General features: G+C 44.6%; 1 protein-coding gene across 4 annotated transcripts in view; it reads left to right on the top strand.

Moving 5' to 3' along the window:
- The window catches only part of DLG5 (discs large MAGUK scaffold protein 5), a 1,179,851-nt gene that overhangs the window by 702,243 nt on the left and 452,313 nt on the right, over positions 1-25,295 (top strand). For all 4 annotated transcript variants that reach the window (XM_069240807.1, XM_069240806.1, XM_069240808.1 and 1 more), the window contains 2 exons: positions 2,553-2,686; positions 8,246-8,410. In XM_069240807.1, the coding sequence (XP_069096908.1) occupies positions 2,553-2,686; positions 8,246-8,410 (299 nt within the window). The remainder of the gene's footprint in view (positions 1-2,552; positions 2,687-8,245; positions 8,411-25,295) is intronic.

The raw sequence follows: 25,295 nt of genomic DNA, 5'->3' as shown, positions 1-25,295 counted from the left end.
GCAAGTGCCGACCACATCTGTTCAGTACATTGTTTTGCTTACATCGAGGCGGCATCATGCCAGTATGGGGTTTATATGGCTCTAGGAGTCAGCCCTGTCTCTCCACTGAGTTTTGAGATACTAGAACCTCCAGGGCTCACCCCTCCCCAGCACCAGTACCCGCAGTACTGGAGCTCTTGAAACAACCAAAGCTTGTTGAGCTTCCAGTCCAGACACAACCCCTGCCAAATCTGACCTGCACAGCAAGGTACTTCAGAACCGACTAGGCCACACCAAGAGTGGCCCTGCTACTGTTATCTTCCTTCTGCAGTTCAACCCAAGAACCAAGAGAGCCTCAAACACAAGTGAACAGCCAAATAAAGACCTCTTCATCTGAGACCTCCAGCCTGGATTTACGACTAACGACTTGGCCCCCTTACCCTAAAGGTCCTAATTACCCAGGCACCCTTGTGGGTTCTGCTGTACTTGTTCCCAAGTCCCCCCTAGCAGCCTGTATTCACAGGTGCCCATTGCTTTCTACTGGTGTAGCGTTTGAGGCTTCCAACCTGTCCATTACTATTGCACCCAGACACGCCAGGGCAGGTAAAGTGAAACTGCTGGTGGTTCTTTGGTTCTTCGCCCCCTAACAACTTAAGATTCAAAGGGCAACCCCGAACTTCGACTACAAGTACCCCTTTGCGGTATATGTCTTTCCTCCCAAAGGATAACATTGCTGCTTTAAAGGCTCGAGCCTCAAACCTGTTATTTGTGAATGTTTGCTGCTTTCTTGTAAAATTAATAACTCTGAAAGCACTTACCTGATATCGATGATATTGGGGTGTAAAAATATATAAAAATATGTTCTTTTAAAAAATTGGTCTTGAATTTATTTCTGAGTATGTACCATTAATTTACACTGTGTGTTCAGCAAATGCTTACCACCCTTCTGTGATAAGCTTAAGCTGCTCGACCACACTACCTCTAATAGAGCACTTGGGAGTATTAAAGTATGTCCTGTAAACCAAATAGGGGTCATCCAGACTTTTTGCATGATGTGCCCTTACATTGGCCCACTACATAAAAAGCCAGCTTCTACACACAGCTTGTAAAACTGCATCACTACAAACTGCAAACAAAGTGTTACATGCTTATAACCTTTTCCATTCCATTAGTATGGATTGAAACCAGTACAGATTGACAAAAAGATGTTCAAAGTCTGGTGGCTTGGCTGTGAGCTAGGTCAACTAACAAGCTCACTTCATTCTTGGAGGTGACCACTAAGCGGTTTCTCTGGTCTATGCCCATTTCTCCTTTTTTCGGTATGGCTGGGGAGCTCCATCTCTATTTAGACCTGACAGAAGCATCATTACTCACTTAAAAATACTCAACAAGTTGTGTGCGTCATAATTATTGGCTGCTTTCTAAAGGTTATATCCACAGAATGGCAGAAAAAGGTTTGGATTCTGAATGCTGTAGTCGTTCGTAGATCTTTAAAACTATCGACCTTGGAGGTTTATAGCTTCCAGTTTTGATTGCTTAACATCACAAAAGCTCAATAAATTTCTAAGAACGTCTGGATGAGTCCTAAAATCTATGTTCAAAGTGTGAGAATCTGAAAGTGGACCATTTGCACATCTTGAATATTTGGTGTAAGCTTAGCAGTTTTCTGAATTCAACAACACTAAAACTGATACTGTACCTTTAGATATTGATTTTCAAGTTTTTTCGATTTGTAGCTTCTAATTGTTTCTCTAGTTTAGATGCATTTAAATGAACACATGACTTCATAGAACTTTAACTATTGCTAAGTGCCCAAAAAAGAAAATATGTACATCTTTTATTCTGTTGTGATACCAACTGAATCTAATTAAGCTTTGACCTTATGTTTTTTTTTTCAGGCTGCAAGAGTGCTAGAGTGTGGCACTTAATTCTACTCTATTCTTTCTTGACTAGCTCCCATTGTTGATTTTAAGATTTTAAAAAAATGACAAGTGCTCTGCCCTTGTCAGCTGGTTAGTAATGTTTGTCATAGGTCACCTTTCTCACTGCCTCTAGTCTCCACCTTTACATTATTGAAAAAGCTTAGTCTTACTGAACTAAACCAGTGAAATAAGAACAATTTAGTAAAGACTGAGTAATGGCATTTCATTTAATGGTTGATTCACATTTGTCCATCGAATCTAAGACATAAAAGCTCGGTATCATGAGGAATAACCTGGCTGACAAGTTGGTGACTTCCCTTTGCAGTTTACTTCTGAAAACACTTTGACAGGAGTATGAAATAACTAATATAGGCTTCAAAATGTATTAACTATTTCAGTGTGGCAAGATTTTGATTCATCTAGAAGTATAGCCTTGTACATATGTGATTCACTACCAGGGCATCTCTTAATGTTGCATTGATCATGCTTTCCTTTCTACTATTTGACCTGTACCATTTAAGGTGATATGACGTTTTGTGGCCCAGTTTTTGTGCTCTCATATAATTATGGTTTCAGCTTCAATACCAGTATGAAATTGTCTTTTGTAGCATATTTTAGAAATATTCAGCTATTACATTTGTCTGTTTACAGTTTAATGGGATAAATCTGAGAAATGCAACAGAGCAACAGGCCAGGCTGATTATTGGGCAGCAATGTGACACAATAACTATACTGGCTCAATACAACCCACTTATGTGTCAGTCCATCAGTCACTCAAGATCCAGGTAAGAAGGCCTTATTCTTTGTTTAAGCATTGCTAAAACATACTTAAACGTATTAGTGTAGAGATAATTTGACCAATAAACCAGCTCCCAGCATAATTACTGAAAAATATTCTCTTAAGCTCTGCAGGACTCATTTACTGATGGTGAAGAGTGCAGCATCCTTTTTAAAAATGTGGTAAATTATTCAAGAATATTTAACTGCCTTAACTTCTTGGCATTTGTGAAAGTGACTTTTCTGTTGCTTAATTAATGGGGTGCTCTTACATGGAGGTCAGGGAATTATTTCGGTGACAATTTAAGAGGATGACACTGGGATGAGGAATTCCTGTAGCCCAATGCCCACGACACACTGTTAGGTGTCAAGGACAACACGTTTTCATGTCTTATTTGTCCTTAGGAAAAGTAGACTCGACCCCCTGCAGCACAAACCCTTTGTTTGCTGGTTTACAGTACATTCTAGATCAGGGAAGGACACTGTCTGCATTTAAGGTAATACTTGTGTGCATATGTTAATGCTGTTCACACTTGTACTTATTAGTCATCAATGCAAAGCTTTTATTATTAAGGTGAGTTCTCTAAGGGAATGTTGTAAGCCTCGGGCTGCACTACTGACAGTGGTTCCAGTATGAAAATGCATACACACATTTACAAAGTTTAACAATATGAGGCTACGTATAATGCTCTGATAACGATCTCTGAATAGCTGCAAATATTTGCAGGCTCTTGAAAGCAAGATTGATGATTCTTCCTTTCAAAATAATTTGTACACAAAAAAGGCAACTAGGAAAAAAAACGTTTTGATAAACTACTGTGAAAATGTAAGTACTACTTCTTTGAAGCATCATTTAGTAAAATATGTTGATACATGCTAGTTTTTCCCAAAACAAATCATAATGGAAAATCAGGATAACAATTTTTAGCAGGATTATGAAACAAATGAATATAAACAAGCATTAATAAAGCCAAAAGGTCTGATAGTGGTGGTTATCCTTTTGGTTTTGTCAGTGATTTTCATGCTCTGACATGGTTTTTGTACACCGATTTATAGCTGTAGGAGCTGCCAGGCTCTCACCATTATAACAGACATTGGCAAAAACTGAAATATTTTTTGTTCCCATTTGTGTTCCCAAAAAGTACACATTAACAGAACATTCCTGGCACTGAATAAAACAACTGTGTGTGCCGATATGATCCTTGTGGAAAAGCAAAGCAGAATGCCATCACTCACAGGGAGCCAGTCAATAGATAGAGAAAGATATATTATTTTTATAAAAACTAAAGGTCTTGGTTAATGCCAGACCTAATTAGGTGCTTAATTCTTACAGAAAGTCACAAAAGTGCACTCATGGTATATTTCCTTGCATTTGTGCAGGTTTACAGCTTTCATGAACTCAGAATAATTTACAGAAGTAGGCCAGGAAATCATACTCCTACAAAATATTTGTGTACTGCATTTTAGCATGAACAAATATGCCTGTGTAGATTTGCTCATGCAAAAATCTATTGAGTGTTTACAAGTTCACTTTCCCTTAAACCACTTTTTTTCCCAACCCTGGAATTTTTTTTATCTCTGCCCTCGTCAGAAGTAAATTTCCAACCTTTCTCAGTGTGGGTAAGGATCAGAGAAGAGCTGGTGAAAACCCCTAAAACATGGAAGACAGTGACATCTTGTGTGTTTCCTTAAAAGGAATTTATATATCCCCTAGAGGCTTCTAGCTGCTGATTCCTTACCTTTGAATTATCCCCAGGTGCCAGACCAGATCCAGACATTTTTTGTGAGCAGTATCCCTATGTGCGGGCAGGTATTGTTGTTCGGTTCGGCGTGGCCTTGTTGGCGCTGGAAGTGACATGCGCAGTGTCCATATATGCACCACCCCAACGCTCTGATGTAAGATCTTTTCTTAAATCGACACTCTGCACAGATCTGGAGAAAAGCTAATTGCATTAACTTTTTGACTGATCTTTATTTATCTTTTGTCTAAGACTTTTGAACTTTTTGAAGCAGTGTTTTATGGTGTGGCAGCATGTCCTCCAGGAAGACTGGTTTTAAGCTTTGTGAAGCCTGTCACCGGCAGATGTGTGTGACGGATCCACACCTCATCTGCCTCTGGTGTCTCGAGTATGGCCACGATGCCAAGACCTGCGCTGAGTGACACGCCATGCATTCCAAGTCTTTGAGGGAGTGGTCCCTCAAGCTCCTTACCACTCAGTGTGCGATGCAGTGGCTGTCTTAATCCCAGTCGAGAGGAAGCCCAGGATTGGTCACGAGCCATCAATCTTCGTCACAGTTGAAGTAGTTTGGGCATTTAGGTAGGTCCCCCAAGAAATATAAGAACAAGAAGTTGAAGAGGTCTTCAACTGCTCCCCATCCATCAAAGTCCGCTGATGAGACTAGTGAATGTCAACATTCAAGTCCTGGCTCTGAGGTTGAGCCTGCGTTGGGGCCATCTTCGCTCCTCCATGAGATTCCTGGAGTTGAAGCAACCTGCACCCAACTCCATGGGTTTTATAAGGCCATGCACCTCATATTTGGGGACCCATCATGCACCTTCAGGCCCCATTGCGCCAGGAGGGGCCTCTACTGGTTTTCCGCTGGCAGATTCACCTTGGCACCAGTCAGGCCCTATCGATCCATACACTGATTCTGACTCCGGTCGAGCCATCCAGACCTTCACTGGCACGGTCCATTTGCCATTGTCCCCGATGCCCACCGCCAGAACTAACCCTATTCTTATCCCCCATTATGGCACAGAGCCGGATGAACATCGTCTGACGCACACACTGGCGCCATCTGGAGCCATTCCTTTCAGGCCAGAGCCTGAGCCCTATTATTATGGGCTAGTTCTTGGGTAAGATTGTTAGGGGCCACTGGATCCTTAAGAATACTAGCCCTTGCAGTGAGGACAACTGGTGTGAGGATTTGGTGGATACCAGTGGACTGGACACCTGCATACATACTAGCTTGTTCTCTCCTCCTATCATGGCTACAGAGGATGGAGCCTCATTTGCAATGGTGGTGAGAAGGGCGGCTAAGGTCCTCGACCTTATGCTACCCTTTGTTGCTCTCAAGACAAATGTTGTGATGGTGGTGCCTCACCTGGTAGACACTCCATCTCAACCGCTTCTCCTTTTAACGAAGCCCTCACAGACGTACTATGAGCCCTGGTTGAAGCCCTGCACAGGGGCTTCTGCAAATAGGACAATAGTCTGCTGCCTTTGCCCCGCCCCTGGGGACCCCAGCTTCTTCAGCTAACACCCCTCCCCAGAGGGCTTGGTGGTCCAAGCCTTCACATGCAAACTAAATCCTGGCACATTTGCTACCACTCCACCAGACAGGAAATCCTAGAGGCCAGACACCTTAGGCAAGGAAATGTTTTCTTCAGCCAGCCGGGCACTGGGATGCACTACTCCTACTCCTACTCACTCTGGAATCACGTGTGCAGGTGCTGCCTATGTCCTCGGAGGAGGCCCGTGCCATACTCTCGCAAGCTATTGCTGATAGGAGGGATGCAACCAAGTTTGCCATTTGAGGTGGACTGGATATGACTGACTCACATGCCAGGGCAGCTTCATCGTCAGTGGCCGTAAGACCGCCACACCTGGTTGAGAACCACTTACTTTACAGGGGATGTACAGGCTTCTCATAGACATGCCCTTTGGCTCCCATAGCTTGGGAGACAAGGTGGACTCTGCGCTGGAACTCTTCAAGGACAGCAGAGCTACGGCCAGGTCCTTAGGCCTTTCCAAGGCCCCTCAACAAAACCCCAGTCTGCCTTTGACCCCTTTTGTGGTCACAACAACGTTTTCCATTTGCATCTCTACCTGCCCAGTCACCTTGGCACACAAGCTTCCCAGCCCCTGCATGGCTGAGATTGTGGCACCGACAGGTCAGGTAGTGAGAGGACATGCCAGTCCACCACATCCCCATCAGCCACAGCTTCCAAGCCTCTTTAGTTTACCCTCTGAACATCATGGGCACCCAGTGAAAGACTGGATATGCCATCACCTGCACCACTGGAGGCCGATAACATCGGACCGCTGGGTTCTCAAATTGTTTGAAGCGGCAACTCCCTCCCCTTTGTGTCTATCCCTCCACTCACGGCACCTACTTGTGACATGCTGACGGTGACCACATCTTTTTATTCCCCTGGGAAGTGGCCACTCTCTGGGCAAGGGAGCCATAGAGAGGGTGTCATCATCAGAAGTAAGTTATCCTTGCTATTCCCGCTACTTTCTGATGCCCAAGACGAATGGAGGCCTTCGTCCTGTCCTAGACCTGCGCCCTCTCCTTTTCTTCCTGAGGAAGGAGAAATTCATAATGCTCACTCTCACTCAGGTCCTTTCTGCCCTGGAGCCGGGAGACTAGATGGTAGCATTGGACTTGCATTACACCTACTTCCACATTCCTGTTCTGCCTGCCCACAGACGCTACCTGCGGTTCACGATAGGTCACAAGCACTTTAAGTTCACCGGGCTCCCCTTTGGCCTTACTATCACCCTGTGAGTGTTCACCACTGTGAGGGCGGTGGCTACAGCTTACCTGCAAAGACCAGGGATGTCGGTGTTCCCCAATCGTTGACTGGCTGTTGAAGGCAGGCTCACCCCAAGCAGTCATCTCTCACTTCCAGACTACGGTGGACCTCTTGAACCAGCTGGGGTTCACTATCAAGGTGCCAAAGTAAATCACACTTGATCCCTTCTCAGACGCTCCCTTTATATCTGGGCTGTTCTGGACTCAGTGCAGCTTAGGGCTTATTCTCCTGAATAAGCGAATCCAGAATATTCAGACCATGATACTGATATTTGAGCCTCTATCCTGGATTTCAGTGAGAGTGCCTCAAAGCTGCTGAACCTCATGGCCTTCTGCCTCCTGCTTGTGACACATGCCTGCTGGGCGCAGTGTCAGGGCAATCTCTCTGTCATGGACCAGATCTTGGAGGACACTGCAAAAGATCTGCAGTGGAGTGGTGTTTAATGAACCATGATCTTCTTGGCTTCGTGCTTTTGCAGTGGAAAGTTGCAAAAGAAACTGAAATCAGTTTGCTGGGGTAGCACTCTATATAGGCACCGCACACGTCACCTCAGGCTCGGGCGACACTTCCCGGAGCTGACCGACGCCACCTACCGGCTTTCAGGGGTACTGCTCACGAAAAATGTACGGATCTAGTCAGGCTTCTCAGGATAATTCTAAGGTATGGAATCTACGGCTTGATAGAGTCAGGTAAGATAAGTAATTTGTTTGTTAAAACTAGAATTAAATTGGATATATGCTCTAGTAATGATTTTGCTACGTTTCCTTCTTCCTTTCTTATCTGTTCCCCTTCACTCTTTAATTTCACTAGTTGTGTGATATCTTGTGCACCCGTGCATCAGCTGCCTAAGAGGAGAAATTGTTCTTAAGTACACTGAATTTCACTATTCCTACTTTGTCGTACATTTTCCCTTCACACTTATTTTTCAGCCTCTTTGTCATCTTTTTCATCTTCACAATTCCATTGTTTCACTTTTTCTTCTCTATTTTCCATAACACTTTTCCTTTTTTTTTTTTTTTTTAATTAGCTCGCGTCTAGAATCTGTTAACAGCCAATCCACTCCTCAAGGCAGTGGTACTGCGACCCCTGAAAATCATTCTATCATTGACACAGTTAGTGAGCAAGATGAAGGAACAGTGACACCTCCATCCAAACAAACTACCCCAACAACCAGTCCTTGCAGCTCAGTGAGGTAAGCCAATCTTCTAAGGCATGCGGTGTGACATAAGACACTACCAGAATTCGTAAGTCATTTTGGATTGTCCCTTCATGACCTTGGGTATACTGGTTCATGACTTTGTTTTACAAGAGAACCACTTATCTTTAAATGTCTATCTAGACATTCCCATATTCAGAGATTTCTGAAAGCTTTTTTGGGGGCAGTACTATTCCATTTACCATGAACTATTCTCCCATATTATGCTTAATAGTGTGTGACTGGGGAAGGGGTGTGGTGTGTGTTTGTGTCAAAAAGATATCGAATCATTCTGCTTTGGCCTATCGTTTGCTTCACTGTTCGTGGTACTGCTTCACTCATTAAATTGTAACTTGTTTTAGCTACTTTAATGTCTTCAGCATTGAAACTTATGTTGTAATGGGGTGCTTTACTGCCCCTAATGTGATAGCTTAAGATCCAATTTAATTTGTTCACTCTGGTGTGGGGATACGCTAATATTAGTGTGCTGTAGATAGCAGAAAACACCTTTTTTAAATCTTTATTGGGGTTAGGGCCGGATACTCCCCTGAAGGCCCTCTTTGCAGACCTAGGCCTGGTGCCGATATCAGAATTAGCAGCTCTAAGGCCAATACTATATTGGGTCAGGTTAGTCTGCAATTCTAGGGCAGCAGTATATTTAGAAATCCTACGAGTGGTGGACCGGGGTGGGGGTTGTGGGGGCCAGGACGCAGCATTGCTGAACACTCTTTTGTACCAGGAAGGGGTCTGTTCACTCCCCGCCCATCCCATATCTCACTCTGCCCGTATTGTCTGCATGCAGTGCCGCTATGGCTTTCACTAGGGGTACTCAATAGAGATAATAGTGAAGTGTTGAAAAGCCACTGTCTCCAGCTTGTTCTAGGTTGTCGATGAAACCACTCACTTAGTTGTCGATACCAACTTCATTGATTGATGATGAAACAATCAAGACAACATAAATCACATTTGTCAGTTACATTGACCGCATCATACTCGACAACGAAGTGTAGAGAAACTCCATTGTGGAGGACAGCATTGTCGACAAAGAGCTCATCTTCTTGTGTGTCTTGTTGAGGGTAACATTGCTGAAGAGTTTCCCATCCAAATGACTTGGAAGTGTTCTCACCTGTTGTAAGGAAATGCCTCCTGTGTGTAAGGAAATGCCTCCTTGGCATGATTTTGATTGAAAGTGTGCTGGGACCCTGCTAACCAGGCCCCAGCACCATTGTTCTTTCCCTAAACTGTACCTTTGTCTCCACAATTGGCACAACCCTGGCACTCTAAGGGAAGGTCTCTAATGGCTGCAGCATGTCTTATGCCACCCTGGAGACCCCTCACTCAGCACATGCACACTGCTTCACAGCTTGTGTGTGCTAGTGGGGAGAAAAAGACTAAGTCGGCATGGCAGTCCCCTCAGAGTGCCACGCCAACCTCACACTGCCTGTGGCATAGATAAGTCACCTCTCTAGCAGGCCTTACATCCCTAAGGCAGGGTCCACTATACCACAGGTGAGGGCATATGTGCATGAGCACAGTGCCCCTACAGTGTCTAAGCAAAACCTTAGACATTGTAAGTGCAGGGTAGTCATAGGAGTATATAGTCTGGGAGTTTGTCAAACACAAACTCCACAGTTCCATAATGGCTACACTGAAATCTGGGAAGTTTGGTATCAAACTTCTCAGCACAATAAATTCACACTGATGCCAGTGTGCAATTTATTGTAACATACACCCAGAGGGCATCTTAGAGATGCCCCCTGAATACCAATCCGACTTCTAGTGTAGGCTGACCAGTATCTGCCAGCCTGCCACACACCAGACATGTTGCTGGCCACATGGGGAGAGTGCCTTTGTCACTCTGTGGCCAGGAACAAAGCCTGTACTGGGTGGAGGTGCTTCTCACCTCCCCCTGCAGGAACTGTAACACCTGGTGGTGAGCCCCAAAGGCTCACCCCTTTTGTTACAGCGCCCCAGGGCATCCCAGCTACTGGAGATGCCCGCTCCTCCGGCCACTGCCCACACTTTTGGCGGCAAGGCTGTAGGAGGTAATGAGAAAAACAAGGAGTCGTCACCCACCAGTCAGGACAGCCCCTAAGGTGTCCTGAGCGGAGGTGGCCCCTACCTTTAGAAATCCTCCCTCTTGAGGTTGGAGGATTCCCCCAATAGGATTAGAGATGTGCCCCCCTCCCCACAGGGAGGAGGCAAAAAGAGGGTGTAGCCACCCTCAACGACAGTAGCCATTGGCTACTGCCCTCCCAGACCTAAACACACCCCTAAATTCAGTATTTAGGGGCACCCCAGAACCTAGGAAACTAGATTCCTGCAACCTGAAGAAACAAGACGCACTGCTGACCTACAAGCCTGCAGAGAAGGAGGAAGACTACAGCTGCTTTGGCCCCAGCCCTACCGGCCTGTCTCCAACTTCGAAAACCTGCAACCAGCGACGCATCCGACAGGGACCAGCGACCTCTGAAGCCTCAGAGGACTGCCCTGGACTTAAAGGACCAAGAAATTCCCGTGAACAGCGGCCCTGTTCAAAATCCGCTACTTCTTTGCAACAAAGAAGCAACTTCCAAAGACTGCATGTTTCCCACCGGAAGCGTGAGACTTCTCACTCTGCACTCGATGCCCCGGCTCGAGATTCAGAGAACAAACACCTCAGGGAGGACTCCCCGGTGACTGCGAGCCTGTGAGTAACCAGAGACGACACCCCTGAGCCCCAACTGCGGCGGCTGCAGAGAGAATCCAGAGGCTCCCCCTGACCACGACTGCCTGTAACAAGGGACCTGACGGCTGGAACCAACACTGCACCCGCAGCCCCCAGGACCTGAAGGAACCGAACCTCAGCGCAGAAGTGACCCCCCGGGCGACCCTCTGCCTAGCCCAGGTGGTGGCTGTCCCGAGAAGCCCCCCCTGTTCCTGCCTGCACCGCTAGAGTGACCCCGGGTCCCTCCATTGTTTTCTACCTAAAACCCGATGCCTGCTTTGCACACTGCACCCCGCTGCCCCTATGCCGCTGAGGGTGTGTTTTGTGTGCCTACTTGACCCCCCCCCCCATTGCTCTACAAAACTCCCCTGGTCTGCCTTCCGAGGACGCAGGCACTTACCTGCTGGCAGTCTGGAACCGGACCACCCCTGTTCTCCATAGGCGCCTATGTGTTTTGGGCACCTCTTTGACCTCAGCACCTGACCGGTCCTGAGCTGCTGGTGTGGTAACTTTGGGGTTGCCTTGAACCCCCAACGGTGGGCTGCCTATGCCCCAGGACTGAGACTTGTAAGTGTTTTACTTACCTCCTAATCTAACCTTTACTTACCTCCCCCAGGAACTGTTGATTTTTGCACTGTGTCCACTTTGAAAATAGCTTATTGCCATTTTTACAAAGACTGTATATGATATTGCTTTTATTCAAAGTTCCTAAAGTATCTAAGTGAAGTACCTTGCATTTAATGTGTTTACTGCAAATCTTGAACCTGTTGTTCTTAAAATAAACTAATAAAATATATTTTTCAATATAAAAACCTATTGGCCTAGAGTAAGTCTTTGAGTGTGTGTTCCTCATTTATTGCCTGTGTGTGTACAACAAATGCTTACCACTACCCTCTGATAAGCCTACTGCTCGACCACAGTACCACAAAACAGAGCATTAGAATTATTTAATTTTGCCACTATCTTACCTCTAAGGGGAACCCTTGGACTCTGTGCACACTATTTCTTACTTTGAGATAGTATATACAGAGCCAATTTCCCACACCCGTTCTTTAGCACGTTCTTCTATGATACTGCATTTTTCTCCACTCACAATTACCTCAGATGTTCCAGCCAAGATCCTGGAAGAACCCTCCTGCAGCCAAAAGGCAAAGAGGACCAGGAAGCAGAAGTCAAAGCCTTCTTGTTTTTGAGGATGAAGAATAGACATAAACTTAAATGGGGTAATCAGATGAGGTGGAAGAAGCAGCATGCTAAAGCAGGTATAAAGACTAACCTAAGATTATGTAATGGCCTTTCCTATCCCTCTGAATTCCGTCTGATCTCAGCAGATAACACACCCCACACTGTGTGTTCTGGGGACTGATCCAATACATATTCAGCCACTGCCTCCTTCAGTGCATCACAGAGGGCAGTATCATGGCCGCCGCCAGGTTAAGAGGAGGAAGAATGTTAAGACAAGTAAACGATTCATATTATGAATACAAAGGTAACCTGCTTCAACAGGAACATGACCCAGTTGCAGAGTACAGCAAATGGCATATGTGTATAGCTCCAGATGAGGAGCATTTAGAAAACTTTACTTTGTGAGTCCTCTTCTGACAGCTGGCACGTTCCATACCCTGATGAAAAGGCCATCACTGTAATTTGATCAGTCAGTTTATGCTGTTGAGTCTTATTTCTTCACATTGACTTCAAGGACCTTCTCCCGAAGATCCTTAACATCAATTCTTATATTTGTCCACATGTAGGAATAGTTACTCCAGAGCATGAAAGGCTCAGTCATTGCTATAGTTAACAATGTAGAGCATTGGTTCCCAACCTGTGGTCTGGGGACCCCTGGGGGTCCGCAAAGCTCCCTCAGGGTCCACAACTGCTTAGAAATGTAAATAATATAGACGGATTAGGTCCCTAGCTTTCAGTAATGACTTAGTGGGGGGTCCCCGGATTCCAATAATGATTCAGTGGGGGTCCCCGGGTCCCAGTAATGATAAAGTGGGGGTCCTAAGAAGTCAAAAGGTTGGAAACCACTGAATTGCAGAGCTAGAAGTAAAGCATGGTCTGCATGATCAACAAAGTTAAGGCTGATTCAGTAATTTCAATGTTTTCAGTATGCACAATCACGACAGGGAAAGAACGGAAAGAGTAATTGCAGGTATGTGAGGAAATGCATTTTCTGTAATGACAGTCAAGATTGCCAAGGTATCTGCCATTGTAGCTAGACAAAAACATCTATTGTGGTATTATATTGACCATTTTTTTAAAATCTAGAGGAAGAAAGAAAACAGGTTTATCCTATACAAAAAGAGATCAAGCAAGCCTATTTAGCCATTAATTAATCATTCAGTGAACGTAGACACTACAAATTTTTGTCCACTTTAATAAAGCGTCTGTTCTCAGAAGGCATGGTTGACTGCGCGTAGTAGTTCCTTCAGAGCTGCTGTGCAGTCAGAAATTCTCAAAATGCCCTCCATTGGCTGGACTCACATTGGCAAGCAATTTCATAACACCCTACAAAAAAACCAAGAGGGATACTGAGACAATTGAGTCACTTGGTATGTTTCAGACAAAAGCACTGTATTTGGCTTACAGAAGACAGTCATTTGCACTGCCGGGTGGTGACCAGTTTGGTATTTTTCTCCTTTACTGTTACATGGCTGGCCAACCCAGAAGAGATGCCACCGACTACAGCAGTGCATGAGGTTAAGCATACTACACCCCTGCGCCACTGAAACTGCCCCTCAGCCATGCTGATAGTGGGCAGATTCAAGAACATTTAGCAGTGTGGAAGAAAATCAGACTTGTGAGAGTTAAACATTCTCAATTTATGGCATTCCCTGGAATTCATTAAAAGATGACTACAGCTCTGCATAAAAAACTGAACAAACTATACACTGGAAAGCCAAACAAGAAAAGGCACCCAGGTTATTGTCATAAACAAATTAGAAAAGGTACTAAAACAATTAGGGGTGCAATTCCAGTTTCTATGTTGTACAGGAAGGAAACAGACGCTGCTGCCCCCACATGGATCTCAGGAAACTAAATGTTTCTGAAGAAGCAAAGTTTTAATATTGTCACACTCCGAGTATTCTACCTTCAATAGACCACAAAGATCTCCTTGTACCTGAAGACTGGGATGATGCATATTTCTAAGTCCATAATGAAAACTTTGTATCGTGACAGATTGTCACCATTAACAATTCAGAGTGCAGTATCTCAGCTTCAAATCAGACCCTTTTCCTTTTCACAAAGCACAGTGTTTCTGTGGTGGTCCTTTTGTACTGTAGGAAACTGGCACTTGTTGCAGTTACCCCCCTACCTTTTGCTTGATATTGATATTGATGCTGACTTGACTGAGAGTGCGCTTGGATCCTGCTAACCAGGCCCCAACTCCAGTGTTCTTTCCCTATAAATGTACCATTGTTTCCATATTTTGCACACCTCTGGCATAAAGATAAGTCCCTTGTAAAAGGTACTAGTGGTAACAAGGGCCCTGTGACCAGGGAAGGTCCCTAAGGGCTGCAGCATGTGCTGTGCCACCCTAAGGGACCCTTCACCTAACACGGGCACAGTGCCAGTGCAGATTGTGTGTGTTGGTGGGGAGAAAAAGGCAAAGTCAACATGGCTTCCCCCTCAGGGTACCATGCCCACGAAACACTGCCTGTGGCATAGGTAAGTCACCCCTCTAGCAGACCTTACAGCCCTAAGGCAGGGTGCACTATACCACAGGTGAGGGCATAGCTGCATGAGCAATATGCCCCTACAGTGTCTAAGGCCATTCTTAGACATTGTAAGTGCAGTGTGGCCATATGAAGTATATTGTTTGGGAATTTGTCAAAACAAACTCCACAGTTCCATAATGGCTACACTGAATACTGGGAAGTTTGGTATCAAACTTCTCAGCATAATAAACCCTCACTGATGCCATTGTGGGATTTATTAAAACATGCACACAGAGGGCATCCTAAAGATGCCCCCTGTATTTTACCCAATTCTCTAATGTAGGACTGACTGGTCTGTGCCAGACTGCCACTAAGAGATGGGTTTCTGACCCCATGGGGTGAGGGCCTTTGTGCTCTGCGGCCAGAAACCTAGGCCTGCTCTGGGTGGAGGTGCTTCACATCTCCCCCCTGAAGGAACTGTAACACCTGGCAGTGACCCTTAAAGGCTCAGGCCTCATGTTACAGTGACCCAGGGCACTCCAGCTAGTGTAGATGCCTGATTCCCCCCCCCTACCCCACCGCCCCCATGGCATAGCCCCCACATTTGGTAGACAGTTCAGCGGGAAACTTTAAAAAAAAAAAAAAAAAAAAAAACAAGGAGGAGTGACTACTTCAGCTGGGACCACCCCTAATGTATCCAGAGCTGAAGTGACCCCCTCCCTGCAGAATCCTCAGTCTTAGTTTGGAGGACAGGCACATATAGGGATAGAAATGTGCCCCCCTCCCCAAAGGGAGTGGACACAAGGAGGGTGTATCCACCCTCAGGGACAATAGCCATTGGCTACTGCCCTCTGACCCCTGTAACGCCCCTAAATCTTGTATTTAAAGGCTTCCCTGAACATAACTCGCCAGATTCCTGACAACCTCACAAGAAGGACTGCTTAGCTGAAACCCCTGCAGAGAAGGAAAGGAGACAACAACTGACTTGGCCCAAGCCCTTCTGACCTGTTTCCTGCTTCAGCGAACTTGCAAAAGAAAAGCGACGCATCCTGCTGGTCCAGCGACCTCTGAAAACCCCCCAGACGACTGCCTGTATCACAGAGGATCAAGAACTCCCATGGACAGCCGCTCTGTCCAAAGAAAAAAAGAAGAAACCTTTTTTAAAGAACTCCAACCTCACTTCAGATGTGTGAGTCCCGACCACTCTGCACCTGACGCCCACGGCCTGTGTCCAGGTGGCCCACCCACCTAGAGAGGGTCCCCAGGCGATTCCTAGCAAGGGCTCACCCTGGGTTGACCCCTACACGACGATGCCTGCAGAGGGAATCCCAAGGACCCCCCCAACCACAAAAGCTCTGGATGAAGATGTCATACGCCAAAGGACCCACTGCACCCGCAGCCCCCAGGCCTTGGAGAAACCGACACCCAGTGCAGCAGTGATCAACAGGCTGCCCTCTCTTTCATGTCCGACCACAGGTGTGCCCGAGACACCCCACGGACCTCGCCTGCAGCCTCTGATTGACCCCCGGGTCCCCTCGTAGACCAGCATTGGGAGCCCGTCATACTGTTTGCACCCTGCACCCGGCTGCCACCCTGCCGCTGAGGGTGCATGTTTGGTGCTTACTTGTTGCCCCTCCAGTGCTCTAATCCCCCACTGGTCTGCCCTCCGAACCGCGGGTACCTACCTGCATGTAGACTTGATTCCGAGAACCCCCTTTCTCCATGGGAACCCACGTTAAAATTACTAACTTTGACCTCTGCATCCGGCCGGCCCAGTGTTGCTGGTGGTGGGTGTTTGGGGTTGACTTGAACCCCCATCAGTGGACTAACTATAAGTCGTGTACTTACCTCTAAAACTGTACTTTATTTTCTTCCCCCTGGAACTGTTCAGAAAATACACTGTGTCCACTTTTAAAATAGATATTCTCTGTTTTCTTAAACTGTTTACTTGACTAAAGTGAAACTAAGTTACATTGATGTGTCTGCTAATTTCTTACCTGCAACAGTAGTTACTTCTGAACTGAATCTTGTGGTTCTAGTAATAAAGTAACACAAATATATTTTTCTATATAATCCTATTGGTCTGAAGTTATGTAATTGTGTGTTTGTTTCTTCTTATCTTCTATTGCTTGTGTGTGTGTGTAAAACAAATGCTTAACACTACACTCTGATAAGCCTAACTGCTTGACCACACTACCACAAATAGAGCATATTGTATTTTAGCCTCTGTCAATGCCCTGTGGAACCCCTGGACTCCATGCACACTATATCTAATTTTGATATTGGATATACAGAGCCAGCTTCCTACATATATTGTTTGGGCATAAGCGTGATTCCCTTTCTGGATTAGTGTGTACTGAACCTCAAACTATCTCACAAATGAGCAAAGCAATTGCTTCTTCTAAATTCAGGTTTCTTATTCTGTACCTCTCTACCCTAAAAGGAAAGAAGACTTTCTTATTACCATGCACGTATTTGCTGTTTTAGGGGCACAGATATTGACAAAACGAACAAATGTTTCCATCTTTGGAAAACATTGATCTGATTGGCAGAATTCAGTAATTCTCAGAAATAAATAGCAGTATGCAAACACAAGGCACTTCTTGGGTCATCTTCAAATATTATACTTAACCTGCATTGTCTACTGTGGTTAGGAGGCATGCAGGAAGAGCTGAATGCACATTGGCTTCAGGCGTGGGACAATATTTTGCAAGTGACTCTGAATCTAATGGCTCTCCTGATGACAGCAAAAGGTCCCTATTTTAAAGGCTAATAGCTACATTGGCATAGCCCTTAGTGCTTCTTGATGGCAGTTGTTTCCAAGAGAATGCAATTCAAAGGACTTTCGGCAAGTGAAAGCATGTTGCAGCCAAAGGAATCTTTGATTCATAGGAAGGCTATGAAATTCATAATAGTGAGATTGACCCTCAAGGGAGAGGTGGTAGCCTGATCGCTGTGTGCCTCAACAAGAAGTCCTGCCAGGTTTGATGGTCAGGGGTCAGTCTCTTTGGTTTAGTGAGGGAGCAGAAATCTCAAAAGAACAGAAGGGTCTGTGAGATGTTTGATGGGAAAAAAGAATTAGTTGAGCATGTGGTTCCCCCTCCCTCGTCACCCATTTGGAAACCCACGTAAGCGTGTGATGACACAAGGAGAAGAGGGCACCACTATTGCATGGAAAGAGAGACGAGTCTGCCTTCAGTGTAATGAGTGATTGCCTCGGTAGGAAGTCACACTTGTTTGGAAACCCAGAGGATGGCTTCTTTTGGGGCACTGCCCAATGCTTTAAGGCCAGTTAGGGCTCTTAACTTGGGTCTTGCCCTTATGTCCAAAATATGTACCCTTTCCCTTTTCTTTCTGTTTCGGATCCACAACCAACCTCACACCAAATCTACAGTACTGAGGTAGTGAAAGGATCAACTTGTAGGAATGTGTTTCTACATATCCTGTATCTCTTTTCTCCATGTGATCGGATCTGTGTGACTTGCTCTTTAGCATTTTCTTTGATCCACCTGTCCATGTGTTTTTAGTCTGTGGTTTGTTTCTTATGATTTAATGCATATTTTACTCCATTTGATCTTCTACATATTGCTTGTGTGGTTTTGCTTCATGATGATTTGATCTATTACTTAATTTCATGTTGCCTACTACATAGCACATTGCTCCATATGATTTTCTTTGCAACTGTGCTTCATGATGCTTTTCCTGTTTTACCTCCATGTGTTTTGCTCTGTTTTTGCACCGTTTATGTGCTACATGTGATTGTGACCATACAATTTGCTAAATGTGCTTTGCTCCATATCAGTTTGCTTCATATATTTTACTTCCATATCATTTTTGCTTTGTGACTTTTGCACATTTGTTGTAGTGTTCCATATATTTTTCTCTGTACCTGCTGAATGTAATCTTCATGTATTTAGGAATGTATATTTTATATGAAGCAAACATAGCTGAAATGCAGCAGCTGGTTTCTAATAGCGAACCTGGGTTGTTACTGCATTATGATGTAGTGCTCTTTAAAAAGGTGTCTCTTTAGCTCTTTCTTAAACTTAAGCAAGGTTGGGACAAGGCTCATGTGTACTGGGGTTTCAGATCCTGGGTGCATAGATCGAGATAGCCCTTGCCTTGTTTTCTTTTTCCTTTTGGCACTTCTTTGTGTCCGGGTTCTGGGTTTGCCAAGAGCCATTGGAGATGGTGAATCAGATAGACAAGGTTGGCAGACAGTATGGCTATGTAGATGATGAAGCTGATTTTGAAGATGTGGGCTGGGAAGGACAGCCAGTTCTGCCATGGAGGCAAACCTTTTCCATTCCATGTAGCTGCTGACTTATGGCTCTGATTCCAGATGAATCCAAGGGTCGCAGCTAACAGACCCGCCCCGCTATCCAGGGGACAGACTCTTCTGATGCACCTTTCTGTAACAATCTCGTTTCCTGGTTATCTAACAAGGGGTAGTACAGCATTTTTGAGAGAGCACGGCATGGCACACATAGTGCTTATACGACTTATGGGACCACCATTTGAGCCTATGCACTTGTGCCAGATTCATTTTCTGTCATGGAAAGTTGCCTTCCTAGTGGCAATTACTTCCTTAAGAAGAGTAAGTGAAATCCAAGCCTTTACTCTTGAAGAACCTTTCTTCCAAGTACACAAGCATAAAGTCATTCTAAGAACAAACCCAAAATTTCTCCCAAAAGTTGTATCACCATTTCATATAAATCAAACAGTGAAACTGGCAGTCTTCTTCCCACAGCCAGATTCTGTGGCAGAAAGATCTCTACATACATGAGACATCAAAAGAGCTTTAATGTACTATATAGATAGAACTAAACAGTTTAGAAAGACTAAACAACTATTTGCCGCTTTCCAGAAACCTCATACAGGCAATCCCATATCAAAACAAGGTTTAGCACGATGGATTGTAAGATGCATCCAAACATGCTATATCAAAGCAAAAAGACAGCTTTTTGTTACTCCTAAAGCACATTCTACAAGGAAAAAAGGTGCAACAATGGCTTTTTTAGGTCATATACCAATGGCTGAAATATGTAAAGCGCCCACATGGTCATCACCACATACATTCACTAAACACTACTGTGTAGACGTATTATCACGAGAGCAAGCCACAGTAGGTCAAGCTGTTCTAAGAACATTATTTCAAACAACTTCAACTCCTACAGGCTAACCACCGCTTATTTATGAGAGGACAAACTGCTTTGTAGTCTATGTACAGCATGTGTATCTGCAGCTACACATGCCATCGACCGGAAAATGTCACTTACCCAGTGTACATCTGTTCGTGGCATGTTCCGCTGCATATTCACATGCACCCTCCCTCCTCCCCGGAAGCCAGTAGTCATTTAAGTTACAAACATTTGTACATATGTATATACATTTACATTAGCATGGACATCTCTTACTTTATACCTATATACTTTATCACTCCTTCCTTTACCCTCTGTGGGAAAAGAATCTAACAATGGAGTCAATGCCCATGCGCAAAGAAGCCGAAGAGGAGGAGTCACTCGATCTTGTGACTCGAAAACACTTCTTTGAAGAAAAACAACTTGTAACACTCTGATCCCAACACTAGATGGTGGAGTACTAATGCACAGCATGTGAATCTGCAGCAGAACATGCCACGAACAGATGTATACTGGGAAAGTGATATTTTTTATATATTCGATGGCATGTAGTGCTGCAGATATGCATTGCTTCCGCCATCTAGTGTTGGGCTCGGAGTGTTACAAGTTTTTTTTTTTTTAAGAAGTCTTTTCTGAGTCACGGGATCGAGTGTCTCCTCCTCTTGGTCATACTGCGCATGGGCATTGACTCCATTGTTAGATTGTTTTCTTTCCGCTGTCTGGTTCGGATTCGTTTCCTCTCGCTCCGAGATTTTGAATCGGAAACTTTAGATAACTTTCTTGACCGTCGGTATTGTTTCATCACGTTTTTCACCTATAGTCGAACCAATAGTACAGTTGAAAGCCAGATTTTGTCCTTCTGGGCGCGAGCGCCCAACTCAGGCCTACCACGTTGAAGCCTGATGGATTGGACTCCATTTCGATTCTGTCCCCGTCCCAACCAAAAATGTCCATACAGACCAACACCTCGTATGTAATCTGTGTCTCTCTCCCAATCACCGAGAAGAGGATTTTGAAGCCTGTCAATCGTTCCGATCTAAGAAGACCCTACATGACCGGAGAGCCAGGAGACTGGAAATGACGTCGAAGATTACAGAGTATATCGACACCCTCAAGGAAGAACAGGCGCAGCCCGCAGTTTCCATCCAAGACACCGACTAATAACAAGACTCGGAGTAAGATACACTCATCACTGCTGGTCAGCACATGAGTATGACTTCCCCCTATGCCCACTCCTAAAAGATCACCAAAGGCACTGGCTACACCACTGCCAGAGAGCCATGGTTCGACCTGCAAGTAAATACTGGGCGACTGATTTTCGGGTTTGGTGCCGAAAAAGGCCGTACCTGGATCTGTATGATCCTGATGCCATAACTGCTAATGACCCAGACTTATATCCTTCCAAATCTTCCCCACTGGAAGACACTACTGCATACACGCAGGTCATTTCTAGGGCAGCAGCATACCACGGGGTACTTATGCACAGTGAGCCTTTGGAAGAGGATTTCCTTTTTAATACCTTATCCTCCACGAACTCATGCTACCAGTGCCTCCCAATGCTACCTGGCATGATAAAACATGCAGAAGAGACCTCGATACTGGAGTCGAGCAAGCCCACCAAAAGCTCACCTTCCGAACCGAGTTGGTGTCCACACTCTTCAGAGTCGAAGCCTAGACATTCTGCCTCAAAGCCGAAACAAACAGCTGTATTTTCAGGGCTGAAAAAATTGCCAACTTCGAAGCCGAAAAAGTCATCTTATTCAGAAGAACAAGGTTTTCCCAGCCATCTTAAGCAGAGCTACAAGCCATATCATGAACAGTCCTCAAAACCATCAGAATATATTTCTGAGGACACGGAAATTCAACCCATTCTCTAAATCATGGATGAGAGACAGTCAAGGATCTACAGCCATAAAGAGACTGGCAGAATAATTACTGCACCTCCTCCACAGACTAAAAGAAAGTTGGGTTTTCAGGAACATCTAGATACTGCTCCACCACCAGGAAAGATTTTTAAACAGGAGAAGCCATTACCTCAGCAATCTTCTCCCCTTCATTCACCACAACTTTCTTTTTCCCCACCATCCACTAGCTCCACCACCTTTGCCTTCAGCAACTCACTCACAGACTTATTCTCATGGTGATACGGTTCATCCTTGGGATCTGTATGATCCAGATGCCATAACTGCTAATGACCCAGACTTATATCCTTCCAAATCTTCCCCACCAGAAGACACTACTGCATACATGCAGGTCATTTGTAGGGCAGCAGCATATCACGGGGTACTTACACACAGTAAGCCTTTGGAAGAGGATTTCCTTTTTAATACCTTATCTTCCACGAACTCACATTTTCAGTGCCTCCAAATGCTACTTGGCATGATAAAACAACCAGAAGAGATATTTAGTGAGCCGGTTAAAGCTAGGGTCTTAACATCATGCATTGATAATAAATATGAGGCTGCACCTACAGACACTGCTTACATTACCCACCAGGTACCTCCAGACTCAGTGGTAGTCAATCGTCAGGGGTTTCTCCTCTCCCTGACAAAGAAAGTAGGAAATTCGATGCTGCTGGCAAGAGGATAGCTACACAAGCAGCTAACCAATGGCGAATTGCAAACTCACAAGGCTTGCTAGCAAGGTATGATAGAGCCCACTGGGACGAGATGCAGGAACTTTTACAACACCTGTCAAAAGAGCATCAGAAAAGGGCTCAACTAATTGTTGAGGAAGATCAGGCCATAAGTAACAACCAGATACGGTCTGCCCTTGATGCGGCAGATGCAGCAGCTAGAAGTGTCAATACTGCTGTCACCATACGCAGACATGCATGTTCCTCTGGATTCAAGCCAGAAATACAGCAGGCAGTACTGAATATGCCTTTCAATTAAAAAAAAAAAAAAAAAAACACTGTCTGGTCCTGAGGTTGACACCACAATAGAAAAACTCAGTAAGGACCCAGACACTGCTAAAGCAATGGGAGCCTTATATACAACACCTTACAGAGGATCCTTTCATAAGCAGTAATTCAGAGGAGGATTCAAGCCACAATCTACAGCCTTCTACCTCCCAGCCTAAACAAGGGCAACAACAGCAGTACCAGAGAGGGGGATTTAGGGCTCATATAGAGGCCAACATTTTAGAGCCAGAGGCAAATTCCAGGCCTCAAAACATGTCAATACCCCATCAAAACAGTGACTTACTAAGCGTGCCACAAACCCACACATCTCCTGAGGGAGGTGGACGGCAGCAATTCCACTCCAGATGGCAAAATATTGTCACCGACCAATGGGTACTTTCAATTATCCACAATGGTAATTGCCTAGAATTGATTTCTACCCCTCCAAACATTCCTCCAGGCTATCACAGGTTGTCCCCAGAACACAATGTTCTGTTAAAACAAGAAGTACAATCGCTACTACTAAAAGAGGCAATAGAATTAGTCCCAAAATCTCAACAAGCAACAGGGGTATACCCACTATACTGCCTCATTCCCAAAAAGAATGGCACTCTCAGACCACTAAATTTATTTATCCTGTCGGAACACTTTCACATGGTAACTCTGCAGAACGTCATTCCACTACTACAAAAACAAGATTACATGACTACATTCGATCTCAAAGATGTGTATTTCCATATACCCATCCATCAAACTCACAGAAAATACCTAAGGTTAGTGATAGCGGGAAAACATTACCAATTCAAAGTTCTGCCATTCGGCATAACAACAGCTCCAAGTGTATTCACAAAATGTCTAGCGGTAGTATCAACTTACCTAACAAGACAACACATACATGTCTTTGCTTATCTAGACGATTGGCTAATAAAATCAAGCAATTTTATACAATGTCAGCAGCACACTCAATACAAACCCTACATACATTAGGGTTCACTCTCAAGTACTAAAAATCCCATCTTCAGCCATCACAGGTACAACCGTACCTAGGTGCTATTCTCAATACGCAAAAAGCCTTAGCCTGTCCAAATACACAAAGGATACAAGGTTTCCAAAATCTCAATCCCAAAATGCAGCCAAATCAACAATACACTGTAAGATTTATCATGACACTATTGGGAATGATGGCATCCTGAATAGCAACATTACCACATGCAAGTCTAAACATGAGAACACTACAACAGTGCCTCTCACAGCAATGGTCTCAAGCACAGGGTAAATTGCAAGATCTAGTGTTGTTAGACTGCCAGACAACACAGTTCCCTTCAATGGTGGAATCTCAGCAATTTAATGAAGGGGGCGGTCATTTCAAGACTCTGTGCCTCAGACCACATTAACAACAGATGCATCAATGATAGGTTGGGGAGCTCATCTCAGCAACCTTACTATTCAAGGGGAATGGGATTCAAAACAGCTAAATTATCACATGAATCATTTAGAATTATTAACTGTGTACCTAAAGAAACAAGGGGGACACATTCATCTCAACTGTCCCTTCTAGCCCAAACAATAAGGAAATGGGCAATTCACAATCACATTCATCTACTAGCAGAATGCATCCCAGGAATACACAGTCAGCTAGCGGATCTCCTAAGCAGAAAACACCAACAGATACATGAATGGGAGATTCACTCTCGGGTACTTCATCAGTACTTTTAAAAGTGGGGAAAACCAGAAATAGACCTATTCGCAAACAAGCGAAAACACAAAATGCCAAAACTTCGCAGCCAGACATCCACACCCTCTGTCCAAGGGCAATGCTCTGTGGATCAACTGGTCAGGGATATTTGCTTACGCTTTTCTCCCTCTCCCACTACTTCCATTTCTGTTCAACAAACTACGTCAGACCTCTCTCACCATGATACTCATAGCTCCCATGTGGGCACGACAACATTGGTACACAACACTCCTAGACCTGTCAGTAGTACCTCACTACAAACTTCCAAATAGACCGGATTTTCTAACACAAATCAAAGGACAAATCAGACACCCAAATCCCAGTGCTCTCAACTTAGCGATTTGGCTCCTGGCGTCATAGAATTTGGATACTTGCAACTCCCATTAGAATGCATGGAAATTCTCAAACAAGCATGCAAGCGTACAACTAGACAATGCTATGCTAACAAATGGAAACAATTTGTTTATTATTGTCAGTCTACAAATACTGACCCACTTTCAGCATCTATACAAGATATTGAATGCTACTTACTTAATTTACAGAAGTCAAATTTAGCTTTCTCATCTATTAAAATTCATCTTACTGCAATATCAGCATATTTTGCAGACTATACAACATACCTCTCTCTTTAGAGTCCCAGTTATCAAAGCCTCAATGGAAAGACTAAAACATATTATTCCACCTAGAAACCACCTGTTCCTGCTTGGAATCTGAATATTGTGCTCACAAGACTAA

Source organism: Pleurodeles waltl, chromosome 6 (genome assembly GCF_031143425.1).
Source record: "Pleurodeles waltl isolate 20211129_DDA chromosome 6, aPleWal1.hap1.20221129, whole genome shotgun sequence".
In the NCBI taxonomy this organism is placed as follows: Eukaryota; Metazoa; Chordata; class Amphibia; order Caudata; family Salamandridae; genus Pleurodeles; species Pleurodeles waltl.
This window is presented reverse-complemented; position numbering and strand designations above follow the sequence as displayed.